The sequence below is a fragment of the Mobula birostris genome, chromosome 25 (assembly GCF_030028105.1).
Source record: "Mobula birostris isolate sMobBir1 chromosome 25, sMobBir1.hap1, whole genome shotgun sequence".
NCBI classification, from domain to species: domain Eukaryota; kingdom Metazoa; phylum Chordata; class Chondrichthyes; order Myliobatiformes; family Myliobatidae; genus Mobula; species Mobula birostris.
This window is the reverse complement of record NC_092394.1, coordinates 5,186,593-5,202,653: the sequence shown is the minus strand read 5'-3', so window position 1 is coordinate 5,202,653 and position 16,061 is coordinate 5,186,593. Positions and strand designations below refer to the sequence as shown.

Here is a 16,061-nt window from a genome sequence, read left to right as displayed (position 1 = left end):
AACTAATCCCTCCAGCGATCATATGAGCCATTCCCTGCGTATTCACATATCTGTTTAAAAGCACCTTGAATGCCACTGTTGTATTCTCCATTCACCACCACCTCCCCTGGCAGCACACACCAGGCACCCACCACTCTGTAAAAATAAACTGACTCAGCACAGCTCCATTAAATTCCCTCCCTCCCCCCCCTTTTCATTTTAAGGCCATGTCCCCCAGTACTCAACATTTCTGCCCTGGGGAAAAGATTCTGAATGAGACCCAGAATAAGGCTCACTACAACATCCATCATCATGGACCCCCATCACCCACAACATGCTCTCTTCTCACTGCTGCCATCAGGAAGGTGGTACAGGAGCCTCAGGACTCACACCATTAGGTTCAGGAACAATCATTACCCCTCAACCATCAGGGTCTTGAACCAAAGGGAATAACTTCACTTGCCCCATCGTTGAAACATTCCCGCAACCAATGGACTCACTTTCAAGGAATCTTCATCTCAGGTTCCCGGTATTTATTGTGTATTTATTATCATTTCTTTCTTGCTGTGTTTGCAGTTTGTGGTTTTCTGCACTCTGGCTGAACACCCAAGTGAGACAGTCTTTCATTGATTCTGTTATGATTATTAGAGTCATTTCGAAGTACAACACAGAAGCAGGCCCTTTTGCCCCTCTAGTCCATGCCAAAACCATTTAAACTGCCTACTCCCATCGACCTGCAACGGGACCATAGCCCTCCATATCCCTACAATTCACGTACCGATCTAAACTTTTTCTTAAATGCTGAAATTGAGCTTACGACCCTCTGAGTGAAGAATTTTCCCTACGTATTCCCTTTAAACTTCTCAACTTTCACCTTTGACCCATGACCTCTGGTTGTAGCCCCACCCAACCTCAGTGGAAAAAGCCTGCTTTCATTTACCCTATCTATACCCCTCATAATTTTGTATACCTCTTATTAAATCTCCTGTCAATCTTCTACATTCTAAAGAATACAGTCCATATCTATTCAATCTTTCCTTATAAATCAGGTCCTCCAGACTTGGCAACATCCTTGTAATTCTTCTCTGTACTCTTTCAACCTTATTTACAACTTTCCTGTAGGTAGATGACCAAAACTGTACACAATACTTCAAATTAGGCCTCACCAATGTCTGTACAACTTCAACATAACATCCCATCTTTTGTACTCAATACATTGATTTACAAAGGCCAATGTGCCAAAAGCTTTCTTTACAACCCTATCTACCTGTGACGCCATTTTAAACAATAGGTACTCCACAGATGTATTGAGCACGTCCATTAGAAAATGGATCTCAGGGTTGTATATGGTGACAAATATATGGACTTTGGTAACAAATTTACTTTGAATTTTGACATGTTGTGAAAATTGTTTTGTGGCAGCAGTAGAGTGCGCCACATAAAATAATTACTACAAGTTACAATAAGGCATATAAAATAATAAATAATAGTGCAAAAAGTGAGGTAGTGTTCATGGTTTCACAGTCTGTTCAGAAATCCAGTGGCAGAGGGGAAGAAGCTATTCTTAAAATGTTGAGTGTGCATTTTCCGGCTCCTGTGCCTCCTCCCTGATGGTACTCGTAAGAAGAGGGCATGTCTTGGATGGTGAGGTCCTTCATGATAGATTCTGCCTTCTTAAGGCATGATGGTGGGGAGGTGAGTGCCCATGATAGCGCTGGCTGAGCTTACAACCGTCTGCAAGTTATTTTGATCCTGTGCAGTGGCCCCTCCATACCAGACGGTGATGCAACCAGTCAAAATGCTCTCCAGGGTACATCTGTAGAAATTTGCTAGACAAATGTAATTACAAAGGCGGCTAGTGGCTATGTTTCATTACGAGTTTGAAGAGATTTTGTGCATCACCAAAGACTTTACTAGGTATAATCTCCTCAAACTCCTAACGAAACTTAGCCATTAGTCTTTGTAATTGCAAGAGTATTTTGTGCCCAAGATAGATTCTGGCTGTCTACCCTATCTATGGTTCTCATAATGCTATAAACAACTATCAGATCTTACATCAGCCTCCGATGCTCTACTGAAAACAACACAAATTTGTCCACCCTCCTCTTATCGTCACAACGCAGGCAGCATCCTGGTGAACTTGGTCTGAACCTTCCTCCATGCTTTTTTGAAAACAATGGTTTCCACAGCAGGCCCCCAGTTCTGCAGAAGTTCAGCAACTCAGGTTCTCATTCCAAGGTCTCTGACCTGCTGAGGAGTGCCAACTTTTCTGGTTTAATTGAGTGGAATGTTCTGCCTTGAAGTTGAAGGGACAAAAAGCTTTCTTCTGTGTGCAATGTTTTCGTGATTTCAAAGCTAAGATTGAGCTGAAATAGCCTTGGAATCATAATGGTCAGCATGTTTTTGATGCTGCAGAATAGAGACAAGGCTTGCCTTTAAATACAAAAACAGCAGAGAATTAATTTGAACCAATGCATTCTCAGAAACACAAGAGATTCTGCAGATGCTGAAATTCCAGAGCGACACACAAAATGCTGGAGGAGCTCAACAGGCCCGGCAGCTTCTACAGAGGGGAACAAACAATTGAGGTTTCACGCTGAGACCATTGATCAGCAGAAGCAAGAACAGAAAGGTGGGGGAGAGGAAGTACAAACTTGCAGGTGATAAGTGAGACCAACTGAAGGGGAAGGGGAGAGAGTTGGGGTGAAGTGAGAAACTGGGAGGTGATGGGTGGAGAGATAGAGAACTCAAGAAGGATCACGGGAGAAAGGGAAGGATGAGGGAAACCAAAGAGATATGATGGGCAGGTGAGAAGAGAAGGAGCAAAAGGGGAGCCAGAACGAGGAATGGAAAGTGAGAGGAGGAGGAGGAGGAGGAGCAGCAGGAGGACTGACTGGAGAAATGTATACAGCATATTATCACCTTTTTGCTCTGTTTTTCAGTATTCCTTATTTTTAAAGACTTTTTGGAATTCTGGTATTGGTTAATTTTCCACCCACAGATCTATTTCTTATTCATGGTTCCTCCTCTGAACACTACATTTTAAAGGAGATGATCTTTATACCAGAAATAATTTTATCCTGCCACAAAATTACCCTACTTCTCTACCTTCCTATAATTTCTCCCCCGTCCCTTCTCTCATCTTCTATTTCCTACTGTGGTTCCCCCCTTTTAACTCTTCTCTTCTCCTCCCCTGCTTCACGCCTCCCTCTGCTGCCCCTCCCCATTCCCTTTCTCACATGGTCTGCAGAATCGCTTATGTTTATGACCCCACTTCAATACCCTAGATCCACATCCCAATCTCTGCTCAGACAAAATCTGGAGGTTTTTAAACTGTGCTTCACAGGGGTGCCTAGTGAGTCCTCTGAGGCTCCCTTGGCCCAGTGGCAGATGCCATTGTGTTTGATTCCTCAACCCAGAAACACAAACACAAAAGTTCTGCTGACACCTCCAGAGTAACGCTTCACTGGAGCGGCCACAGTGTCTCTCAGACTGTAAACCAGGGTCCCATCTGTCCTCTCAGAATGACACGAAAGATTCTCTAACTCCCATCTCTGGAACAGCTGGAGTCCTCCTGGTACCCTAGAGCTAAATGTCAACAAATAATCTGCTGGAGGAACTGTGCTGCTGCTCAACCCACTGCGTGCCTGTAGCAGATGGTTTGGTTGCCTTGGGGTTAAATTCCAATCATCAGATGATCACTAGAACAAATGATAGAGTCATAGAGCACTACAGCACAGACAGGCCCCCTAGGCCCATCTAGTCCATACCAAATTGTTATTCTGCCTAGTCTCACCAACTTGCATCTGGACCATAGCCTTCCATACCGCTCCCATCCATGTACTTAACCAAACTTCACTTAAATATTGAAATCAAATCCTTATTCACCATTTCTGCTGGCAACTCATTCCACACTCTCACTGTCACCTGAGTGAAGAAGTTCCCCTCATGTTTCCCTTGAACATTTCACCCTGAACCTATAGCCTCTGGTTCTAGTCTCCCTAACCTCAGTGGGAAAAGCCCAATTTCACTTACCCTATCTATACCCTTCATAACTACGAAGATTTCCCCTCATTCTCCACGCTCCAGGGAGTAAAGTCCTAACATATTCAATCTTTCCCCATAACTCAAGTCCTCAAGTACTGGCACCATTCTTGTAAAGTTTCTCTGTGCTCTTTCAATCTTAGTGATATCTTTCTTGCAGGTAAGTTGCTGGCTACAGGTTGGCTGAAGGTTTCCTACACGACATTACTGATTACCTCATTTAAAGAATGGTACTTCCTGAGCTGCATTTAATGAAAGACATGACCAGGCCCAGGTTCTTCAGACAGAAACATAGATAACAGGAGTATAAGTTGTCCAGTCATGATGTTCATGGCTGGTGAACTCTGCTCCAGGTAACTGCAAAGGACAAAGTCTCTTCCCAGTGCACATTCCTGCACACAGCTGTAGCAGAGAAGTTGCACAGTGTGCCATGCCGAGAGAAGGAGGGTGGCAAATGTCAACAGAAGGACTCACAGGGTCTGGGAACCAATCTCCAGAGCAAAAGTCAACAACAAAACAAAACCCTGGAAATGTAATTCAGACGCACAGAATTCTAAATCTTCTTCCAAAAATCAACATATAACAATGACACTAACAGACTCTTTTTTTAAAATGTTACAGCAAATCTAAGGACTCTGTTATTGACAAATCAACTAGGGAGTGTTCTAAATGAGCTGGAAACTATGCTGCTCGCTTTAGCGAAGTCAACAAATCCCATTAATTTTCATTAGAGTTGCTTCAGAGGCTATTTTCTACACATGAATTGTTTTCTGACAGCCAGTGTACATGACGGGATGCAGCCAGCCAGGCAACAAATACTGGAGCACAACTCAAATTCCTAATATCACTGTCCCACATGAAAATCCCGACAACACCGCCCACATTGTTCCCATCCCCAGAGCCTGGCTAATCCATTAGCTGAAGTGCCTGCAGTCACTGACTCTGAAGCTTTTCAGAACCACAGTGCTTGTTTCCGCACCAGAGTCACTGAACCATTACATTTCATAAAATTCCACAGATTAACTGATCTGTGCATTTAACTCTCTCTGTTCAATGATACAAACTACCTCCAGGAAATCACATTCATCTTTGGTCAAGTATAAAGGTCAAAATAAACTTACTATCAAAGTACATATATTTTATTATATACTACCCTGAGATTAATTTTCTTTAAGGCATTTACAGGAAAAATATACAACTTATGAAAAGCTGCACATGAACAAAGGCCGACAAACAGCCAATCTGCAAAAGAAGACAAAGTGAGCAAGTAAAAAAAGAAATACCGAGAATATGAGTTGTGTTGTTCTGCTGAACACTGACATGCACTGGAACATGTGGTGACACTTGCAGGCCGCACCCAGCACATTCTTGGTTGTGCTGGCTATCAATGCAAATGGTCAATTCCACCGATAAATAAATTAATCTGAATCTGACAGTGGGCTGGTAGGTCATAGAAACAGTTCAGAGTTATGGTTAGTGAAATTATCCAGACCGGTTCAGGAGGCTGATGAGTGAAGGGTAGTAACTATTCCTGAACCTGGTGGTGTGGGGCCCAAGGCTCCCATACTTTCTGCCTGAAAGTAGGAGCGAGAAGAGAGCATGGCCTGGATGGTGGGGTCCTTGATGACGGATGCTGCTTTCTTGTGGCAGTGCTCCTTGTAAATGTATTCAATGGTGTGAGGGTTTTGGCTGTGATGGACTGAGCTGTATCCACCAGTTTCTGTAGCCTGTTCTGTTCCTGGGCTTTGGTGTTTCCATACCAGGCTGGGACGCAACCTGTTAGGATACTCTGCACCATGCAGAGAAGTTTGTCAAAGTTTTTGGTGACACACCTATGTCAATAGGATGACACGATAGTGTAGCAGTTAGTGTAACGCTTTACAGCACCAGTGACCCGGGTTCCATTCCACTGCTGTCTGTGAGGAGTGTTTGTTCTCCCCGGGTTTCCTTCAAGTGCTCTGGCTTCCTCCCAAATTCCGAAGATGTAGAGGTGAGTATGAGTTAGTAAGTTGTGGCATGCTAGGCAGGCATCAGAAGTGTGCCAACACTTGCAGACTACCCCCAGCACATCCTTGGACAGTGCTGGTCAATGATGCAAATGAAGCATTTCACAGTATGCTTCGATGTTTTAACGTACATGTGACAAATAAAGCTGATTTTTAAATCTTCAATGTGACTAGTCTATTTTAACTTGATCAGTCCACAGGACTTGTTTCCAAAATGCATCAGGGTTGTTTAGATGTTCCTTTGAACCTTTTGAATAGAACTTTTTGGCCACAATGAGCAAAGGTATGTTTGGAGAAAAAAGGGTGCAGAAATTCATGAAAAAAACACCTCTCCAACTGTTAAGCACGGGGGTGCTTTGGGCTTGTGTTGCAGCCAGGGACACAGGGAACATTTCACTGGTAGAGTGAAGAATGAATTCAATTAAATACCAGCAAATTCTGGAAGCAAACATCACACCGTCTGTAAAAAAGCCAAAGATGAAAAGAGGATGGCTTCTACAACAGGATAATGAACCTAAACACACCTCAAAATCCACAATGGACTACCTCAAGAGGCGCAAGCTGAAGGTTTTGCCATGGTCCTCACAGTCCCCCGGCCTAAACATCATTGAGAATCTGCGGATAGACCTCAAAAGAGCAGTGCATGCAAGACAGCCCAAGAATCTCACAGAACTAGAAGCCTTTTGCAAGGAAGAATGGGCAAAAATCCCCCAAACAAGAATTGAAACTCTTATCTGGCTACAAAAAGCGTTTACAAGCTGCGATACTTGCCAAAGGGGGTGTTACTAAGCACTGCCATGCAGGGTGCCCAAACTTTTGCTTCGGGCCCTTTTCCTTTTTTGTTATTTTGAAACTGTAAAAGATGGAAATAAAAAAGCTTCCTTGCTTAAAATATTAAAGAAATGTGTCATCTTTAACTTTATGCCTTTTGGAAATCAGTTCATCTTTTACTCACTTAGCCATTCACAGTAACAGAAATTTTGACCAGGGGTGCCCAAATGTTTGCATGCCACTGTATGATTATATGATATACATGTATAGTATCTGAAATACATTTTATGGAAATGCTGTTTGATGATAAACTTCAATAAAAAATAAATTACAAAAAAAAAAGAAAAAACCAATGTTCACTCAACCTTTCCTCATAAAACACGCTCTCTAATCCAGGCAGCATCCTGGTAAATCTCCTCTGCACCCTCTCTAAAGCTTCCACATCCTTCCTATAATGAGGTGACCAGAAATGAAAGATCTCTTTGTATTCTTTAAACGAGAGAGAAATAAATGGAAGGGTTTGTCACAGTGCAAGAAAGCGTGAGGGGGAGCAACATGTAGAGAGGACGTGCACCAGTACGGATGAGTTGGGCTGCGTGGTCTGTCACTGTGCTCAGTATTCTGTGTGATCAGCATTGCTGTGTTGCTGATGGTTCAGCAAGCAAGGTATCCCGTGACTGAACAGGTGGAGCAGACTTGGCTCAGTGCCTCCTACTTGCTTTAAGCATGACTGAATTCCCTTTCGGTCAGTATTACAGAAACGTGTCTTGAAACCTTACACTGAGACCTACCCTCTTGCTCAAGGATCTGATAGATCCCACAGGACAGACAGCTAAACAGTGGGAGAGACTCCCAGAGCCCTGGCCAATATAGAGATGTCAGCAAACATTGCTGATCATTTCACAGCTGCTCCTAATCGGCTGATAACAGAGACTGCACTTTGGAGGCAGTTTGTCACAGTCACAACAGAACAGGACTTTCAGCCCACTGAATCAATGCCAGTTCTCAGTTGGTCAATTTCCTCCTGTCCTACCCCAGCAGTCCTGCTGATTTACCCATTCCAGCAATGATATAATGCCCCTCTGCCATTATTGACCATCTCAGCTTCCACCCCCCTTGTGGGGAGTCAGTTCCAGGGCATTAACCCTCGCTTCTCCCATCCCCTGTATTCTAGCCCAAAGCCTAAATATTGTGCATCCGGTTAGTAGTCTGGACTGATGACAGACCCAGCGTTTCAGCCTGCTCTTGTGCACAACTTCCTCCCATCTCTTTCCCCTCACTACTGACAGTGTCCTCCCATCAGTCCACCAATTTCAGGTCAACAAATCCAACATCCACCCTTTTCTCTCTTTCCTGGAACATTACACTCCTTCAGCAAAATACCGATTTAGATGCAAGGTCAAGGAACAGACCACATCACCCGATACATTCATCACTTGATGAAGGGTCTCAGCCTGAAATGTTGACTATATGTTCCCTTCCATAGATGCCAGCTGACCTATTAAGATTTCCAGAATCTCTGGTATTTATCATCTTCTGACTTGGTGAACTAAATCTATCAGGACCCAGCAATGAGTTCAACAATTTCAGATTAGTCTTCCCATTGTGAGCAGTGACTGGCAAATTTGATAAAAGATCATGAAGCTCTAATGTTAATTGTTTTTCCTCTACAGATGCTGCCTGACCTGGTGAGCCCTTACTGGGTTCTCTGCTTTATTTCGTATCTCTCGTATTTGCCATGTTTTGCATTTCACGGTTCCGACGTGGTCTCTCTTCTGTTCTCATTGCTTTCCTTCTACTCTCACCACCACCACACTCAGTCCAGCATCTTGTGCTGATTTGAACAGGTACACGGGTAGGAAAGGTTGAGAGAGGTATTGGTCAAAAGCAGACATGCAGGGGTTGGCTCAAGTGGGCACTATGGACGAGATGGGCCGAAAAGCTTGTCTCTGTGCTGTACAATTCCATGTTCATCACTCCAATGTGCCTTGCAGATGGTGCAAACTGTTTGAGGAATCAGGAGACGAGCCACTCTCCTCAGAATATCCAAGCCACCAACCTGTAAACAAAAATCTTCCCTGAGGCAGAAAGAATGCCCTGTGACCGGCCTCCATTTTGTCAGGTCAGATCCAGCAGCTGCCTTAATAATTTTTAACTTCAATTAATCAACAATAAATCAGTGAAAGTTGTTTTTTTGTTTTTTTTTTACCTTGATAGTGAAGCTGAGGATCTCGATTCCCATGCGGCCCACATCAGGGGCAGCCACTTCACGCACCAGCTGTGCAAACTGATCCCGGTCCTGGTAAATGGCTTCAACGGTCAGGGTGCCTGCAAGAGGGAGAAGTGTAAACTCAGTGGGGTGAACTGGGCTTGGGGCGGATGGACTCTGCCCCTGTAACCAGTGACGTGCTCATACAGTCTCCATCATGGGCAAGTACACAGAAATACATTATCGTCCAGGCAAGGGTGAGGTAGTGCCCTTTGGCAATCCAATGTAAAAGGGCAGATTACATAGTTATTGGCAACTAAAGGCAAGTCCCGGAGTTAGGCCCAGAGGTCAAATCCATAATCGGTGAGTCCTGGGATGAAGTCTGAAGTTCAAGGCCTCAAATCTACAAGTCTGAGAATCCCAGGACAAGGACTGGAGGCCCAGAGGTGGCATGTCAAAGTTCAAAGGAAATTTATTGCCAAAGTACATATATACAATACAGAGATTCATTTTCTTGTAGGCATACTCAATAAGTCTATAGAATAATAACCGTTACAGAATCAATGAAAGCTGCACCAATTTGGGGGTTCAACCAGTGTGCAGAAGACAACAAACTGTGCAAATACAAAAGAAAGAAATAATAATAATAATAATAATAATAATAATAATAATATAAATAAATAAATAAATAAATATTGAGAACATAAGATGAAAGTCCTTGAAAGTGAGTCCATAGGCTGTGGGAACATTTCAACGATGGGGCAAGTGAAGTTGAGTGAAGTTATCCCTTTGGTTCACAAGCCTGATGGTTGAGGGGTAATAACTGTTCCTGAACCTGGTGGTGAGAGTCCTGAGGCTCCTGTACCTTCTTTCTGATGGACAGTAACGAGAAGAGAGCACGTCTCAAGTGGTGGGGTCGCTGATGATGGATGCTGCTTTCCTGCAACAGCATTCCATGTAGATGTGCTCACTGGTGGGGAGGGCTTTATTGCTGATGGACTGGAGTTGGAGGCCTGTCTGAGTGAGTGAATGACTGGACAGGTGGGTAGGAAGGGTGGAAATTGGCTTGCTTTGCTGTTGTTGTTGTTTGTATAGTTTTGCTGAACACTGAGAATCTGCAATGTCAGTGCTGGAATGTGGGCTGTCCTCTGCACATCCTTAGATATTATAGTTAAATGTGAGCCTAGAGAGCTGGTGCAGAAGGGAAGCCTTAAAACTTAAATTAAGGAGGGTAGGAAACAGCAACTCAATCCAGGGCCATATTTGTATACAGATGAAGTGTGGACCCTAACAACCACCAAAACATTGAAGTCTTCTGTAACAGTTGAGGTTGTGTGTTGAGTGAAGATACATTTATCGATGTCATGGCTGCAGTTGGCTTGTGGCCACACTTGGGCTCTCCACTGTTGACTAGATAATCAAAATGGGAGCTAGCTCTCTGCCTGGATCGGATCCTAGACTAGGTTCACCCAGAAGGTCTTGTTGTGCCAGACTCTCACACCCTCTATCTTCACATCCCCACACTACAGATATAGGTGAAAAGTTACTGGTAATATAAGACTATAGAGCTAGAGCTAATTTTGCCCAACAGCAAGCTTTACAGAGTGAAGTACACGAAACAGGCACCGCAACCATGGTGATCGATGGTTGAAATGGAATGAGAGGACAGTGACCTCTCATCTACAGGGAGGTGATGACCATGCTGGTCCATTGTCCACACACCTCTCCTAATAGATTCCTTCGTTATCCCTTTACTTCCTCCAAACCATCACCTTCCAGCTTCTTTCTTCATCCCCCTCCCCATCACCCACCCACCTTCCCTCACCTGGTCTCACCGATCACCTGCCTGCTTGTGCTATTCCCCCTCTCCCCACCTTTTACTCTGGCTTCTTCCTCCCCCTTCCTTTCCAGTCCGGATGGAGGCTCTCCACCCGAAACATTGAATGTTTATTCCTCTACACAGATGCTGCCTGGCCTGTTGAGTTCCTCCAGCATTTTGTGTGAGAAGGCAGGAACATTGAAAGTCACCCACTTAATGTTGTACTTTGTTTACGTTCAGCAGTTCCCAATGAAGTTGATCATGAATCTTGCTATCTGTTACACAAAGTACAGGTAAGCACAAGGGTCAGCATGGACAGAGCTAAAGGGACCACTTTTGTGCTGTGTGACTTTATGACAACAACTTGAAATGTTGGCATTCAGCTATGCTGACTTCCACACACAAGCCGAGTGTCTGGAATTTACTGACAGACCCAGAGGAACTACCAAGTGCTGGACGTATCAAACCCAGGTTTCCAGGCCACACTGATTTCAATGTGGTTTCGATAGCAGTAGATTAGGAGGCAAAGAGAAAATTTTTAATAAATTATTTTTCTTAGCTTTAAATTTGTTGATACTTTTGAACACAGCTTCTTTTTAATAAGTTATTTCCTCCATTATTACATTTTTCAGTTTTTAAAATGTGTCAAAGTAACAATGTCACAAAACCCATGTCATCACTGAAGGAGGAAAACTCTGAGCCCCAGCTGTGCCTTGCATCAGGGTTTACACAGAATTTTGTTCAGGGTTTTGCATCACCATCTAGTACAGAGGGGCCACTGCACAGCATCAGAAAAAGCTGCAGAAAGTTGTCAGTAGGCCAGCTCCCTCATGGGCACTAGCCTCCCCAGCATCAAGGATATTTTCAAGAGGCAATACCTCAAAAAGGTGGCATCCATCATTAAGGACCATACCCCTCAACCATGACATGCCCTCTTCTCATTGCTACCATCAAAAAGTACAGGAGCCTGAAGACACACACTTAACATTTTAGCTTCTTCCCCTCTGCCATCAGATTTCTGAAAGGATAATTAATCGATGAACACTGCCTCTCTATTTTTCCTCTCTTCTTGCAATACTTATTTAATTTAATTCTTAATATATTTATTGCAGTTTAAAGTTTTTAAAAATTGAATATTGCAATGAACCGCGGCCTCAAAACAACAAATCGCACAACACGTGTCAGTGATATTAAACCTGATCTGATATTGAGGCTCTCCATTTCACTGCTCACAACCCTACCATCATTCAGAACAGGCTGCCTGACATGACAGTGCAAAGCACTTAAGGCACTGAACCAGATAAGTGTGGGAGGGTAGGAATTGTGGGTGTTGATTTTAGCTGGCAGCCTCTCACTCAACATCAGCAAAATCAAAAATCTGATTATCGAAAAAAGGAGGATGAAGATGCAGGTCCATAAGCCAATACTCATTAGGGGAATGGAGGTGGACAGGGCCAGTAGCTTTAAATTCCTTAGCGTTAACATATCAGGGAATCTGTCCTAGGTCACCATAAGTGGTGGATTTGATTTCAACGTTTGAGAGAGGTTTGGATAGGTACATGGATGGAAGAGGTATGGAGGGGTATGGTCTGGGTGCGGGTTTTTGGGAGTTGGGAGCACAACTTTTATTTTATTTTAGAGATACAACATGGAATAGGCTCCTCTGACCCTTCAAGCCACGCCACCCAGCAATCCCCAACAACGCCCGATTTAACCCCAGCCTAATCACAGGACAATTTAAATGACCAATTAACCTACTAACTGGTGTGTCTTTGGACTGTGAGAGGAAACTAGAGCACCTTTCATGGGGAGAATGTACAAACTCCTTAGAGGACTCTGGGATTGAACTCCAAACGTCAATGCCTGAGCTGTAATTGCACTGCGCTAACCACTACGCCACTGTGACGTCAGCAATAGTTTAGCATGGACTAGACTGGCCCGTTTCCATGCTGAAGAGCCTGTTTCTATGCCGTAATATTCTATGATTCTACGACTAAGAAGACACAACAGCACCTGTACTTTCATAGAAGTTAGCATAGATTCAGCACATCACCAAAATCTTTGACAAACTTTTACAGATTCACAGTGAAGAGTATAGAAACACCAATGCCCAGGAATGAGAAGGGCTACAGAAACTAGTGGATACAGCTCAGTCCATTGCAGGCAAAGCCCTCTCCACTACTGAGCACATCTGAAAGGAGAGCTGCCATAAGAAAGCAGCATCAATCACAGACCCTCATCCAGGACTTGCTCCCTTCTCCCTACATCAAACAGGAGGTAAATAAACCCACACCACCAGATTCAGGAACAATTATTAACCTACAACCATCAGGCTCCTGAACTGGTGTGGATAACTTCATTCACCATTATTTTGAACCGTTTCCACAACCCACCAATTCACTTTCAAGGGCTCTTTATAAGTCATGTTCTCAGTTTATTTTTATTTGTAATTTGCTTCTTTTACACGCTGCTTGTCAGTCTTTGTTTATGCTTAGTTTTTCGTAAAATTCTATTGTATATTTTTTTTCCTGTAAATGTCTGCAAGAAAATTAATCTCAGGGTATACATGTACTTTGATAATAAATTAGACTCTTGAAACCTTGAATATATGGTTGATTTGGCCAATTGATTCAGCTAACACTTGCATCAGGGTGCCATTCCTAAGTAACAAGAGCATGGGTTGAAATTCCACCTTGGTGTGTAGAGGGAGTGATCAATTGCGAAGGCATACAGCTGAAGCATGTGTGTGCACTCTGTCCAATGCTTCACATCCTTTTTCGGTTTGGGAGGGAAGTACCTTCATCCTTACAGAAGAGGACACACCAGCCAAGGCTTAGAGCCAGTCATTTCCAGTAACATCAAATGTTCAGTAGATAACAATGGCTATCTTGTGCTAATTATTAGTACAAGAGATGCTTCAGATGCTGGAGATCTAAAGTAACACACACACAAATGCTGGAGGAACTCAGCAGGTCAGGCAGCATCTATGGAACTGAATAAATAGGTGATGTTTCAGGATGAGACCCTTCATCAGAACCGGGAAGAAAGGAGGATTCTGCCATTATCCCCCTTCCTTCCCAGTCCTAATGAAGGGTGTCAGCTTGAACCGTCGACTGTATGTTCATATCTACAGATGCAGCCTGACCTGCTGAGCTCCTCCAGCATTTTGTGTGTGGTGCCTAACTATTAGCTTGTCTGAATATACTCTTTGCATGGGCGCAAGTCAAACAAATTCAAGACCGACAAGTTACCCAGGATAGCTCGGAGGTGTCCTTCTAGGGTCTGCAGGACCACACTTTTGGTCTCGGTGACACTTTTCCCCAGGAACTGTTCACACGCTACAGCCAGCAGGTCCAGGTCAGTCATTACCTTCACCTGAACACAGGGAACAGAACATGAGCCAACAGCACGTGACAAAGTCAAATATATATTGCAATATTTTAAGGCTATTAACAGAAGTGTCAAAACACTTTCTGGAATTAAACTACAATTACACATCTGCAATACTTTCTTTAATAAAGATTCAAAATTGCTGAATTACACATAAAGCATACACTGCAAAGAAAAAGCAAAGCGCACATTTAAGAATTAAGCACACCAATGCATAAAGCAACATCACGGTATTACATCCTGTAACTTTAACCTGGCAACTCTGTATTCTATACGGAAGGAAGGAATTTGGAGAGTTTCTATTCTGATTCTCTATTGGGCTGGAATGTTTAGAACACAAGAGATTCTGCAAATGCTGGAAATACACAGCAACACATAAAATGCTGGAGGAGCTCAACAGGTCAGGTAGCGTCTATGGAGGGGAATAAACAGTCGACATTTTGGGCCAAGACCCTTCATCAGGCCGAAAGCTCGAATGTTTATTAATTTCCATAGATGCTGCCTGACCTCCAGCATTTTCGAATATTCAGATAAGTCTGTCAACCTACTGAGATTTCATATTTAGATATTGCCAAATTAAATTGTTACAGGGCAATTTCTCATACTATTTGGAGCTTTGGTAAAAAAAAACGTGAACCTGATTGGTCTGGATGGAGCCATTGCACGTGCATGCATTCACACAAATCACACCAACTACATTCACAAGGCAGCAATTCAGTATGACTGCAGGGCATGCAGCTTTGACAGTCACGGTCTGACTGGCAAAATAATGGGTGGGGGAGAAGAAATAATTACACAAAGTGTGGAGCCAACAAAAGGCAATGGGGAGGAGGTGGGAAAGAGGGAGAGTCGCACATGGAAGAGGTAGGGAAGTCCGAAGAACTGGCTGTTGATTCAATTGTGAGCAAGGGGCCTGTGGAAGCACCTTATTGGCAGAGCACTACTGTGGTAACAGAATGGAAAGACACTTAAAAGTGTAAATGGTGAAGGAACTATAATGCCTCTGACTTGTCAAACAACCTCCCTGAAATAGCAACTAGATACACACTGGACTCAGTTGCAAAAGGAGGTACAGACAGCTCAAGGGCAATCGGCTGACATCTCCACAACCTCCCAGCGTCAGATTATCATGATGCTAAATTAGTCAAGTTTATGTTTCGTTAGGAACGTTCTCCAGTCTGGAAGGTGGCAGAATGAATGGGGTGGGGGGTGGTGAGAGAAAGAGAAAATTTCCAGTATCAAGCCAAAAGTAACAGAGGCTGGATATTATCAGTAACCTGCTGACAGTCACCAATTGCTCTAAGCTTCCCTTTCAGTCACTACTATCGTCTCTGGCCACAATCTGTTTCTTATTGGAAGACAAGGATTTACATACGAGAGGCTTGAAATTGCCGACACATGTCCACACCACCCAATGCCGGCATTTCCCTTCTAACCTTTACCAGTTCACACTGGCCCTGTGCCTCATTCACCCTTTCTTGTCCTTATCCTTTCTAGCTGACAGGATTCCTCTCTCCTTTTCCCCTCCTCTCTCTTACACAATTATTCTCGTGGTCTATTCCAAAGCCCTCCTTTGGGATTTACCCCAGTTACAGAAATTCCGGAACAATGGACTGTGATGTGGATTTGGGATCAGGAAGCCCTGAGCAGCTGGATCAGGAGAATTACCAAGAGCCAGGTAGAGTGGACACCCTATTCAGCAGATTAACCCAAGGCCATAATCACAACCACAGCTTCAAGCAAACATTCTCAATTGCATTTTAGTTTGGAAGTGATACAAGTAGAGCCCACTCTTTGACAATTTATCTTCCATTTTTCTCTTCTTCCCCCCTCCACCTTTCCA

At 43.6% G+C, this 16,061-nt stretch overlaps 1 protein-coding gene across 2 annotated transcripts in view; it reads right to left on the bottom strand.

The window, feature by feature from the left end:
• Positions 1-16,061, bottom strand: part of LOC140187891 (flotillin-2-like) — a 124,270-nt gene that overhangs the window by 17,007 nt on the left and 91,202 nt on the right. For both annotated transcript variants that reach the window (XM_072243721.1, XM_072243719.1), the window contains exons 4-5: positions 14,080-14,203; positions 9,010-9,128 (exon numbers count right to left, since the gene is read on the bottom strand). In XM_072243721.1, coding sequence (XP_072099822.1) covers positions 9,010-9,128; positions 14,080-14,203 — 243 coding nt within the window. The remainder of the gene's footprint in view (positions 1-9,009; positions 9,129-14,079; positions 14,204-16,061) is intronic.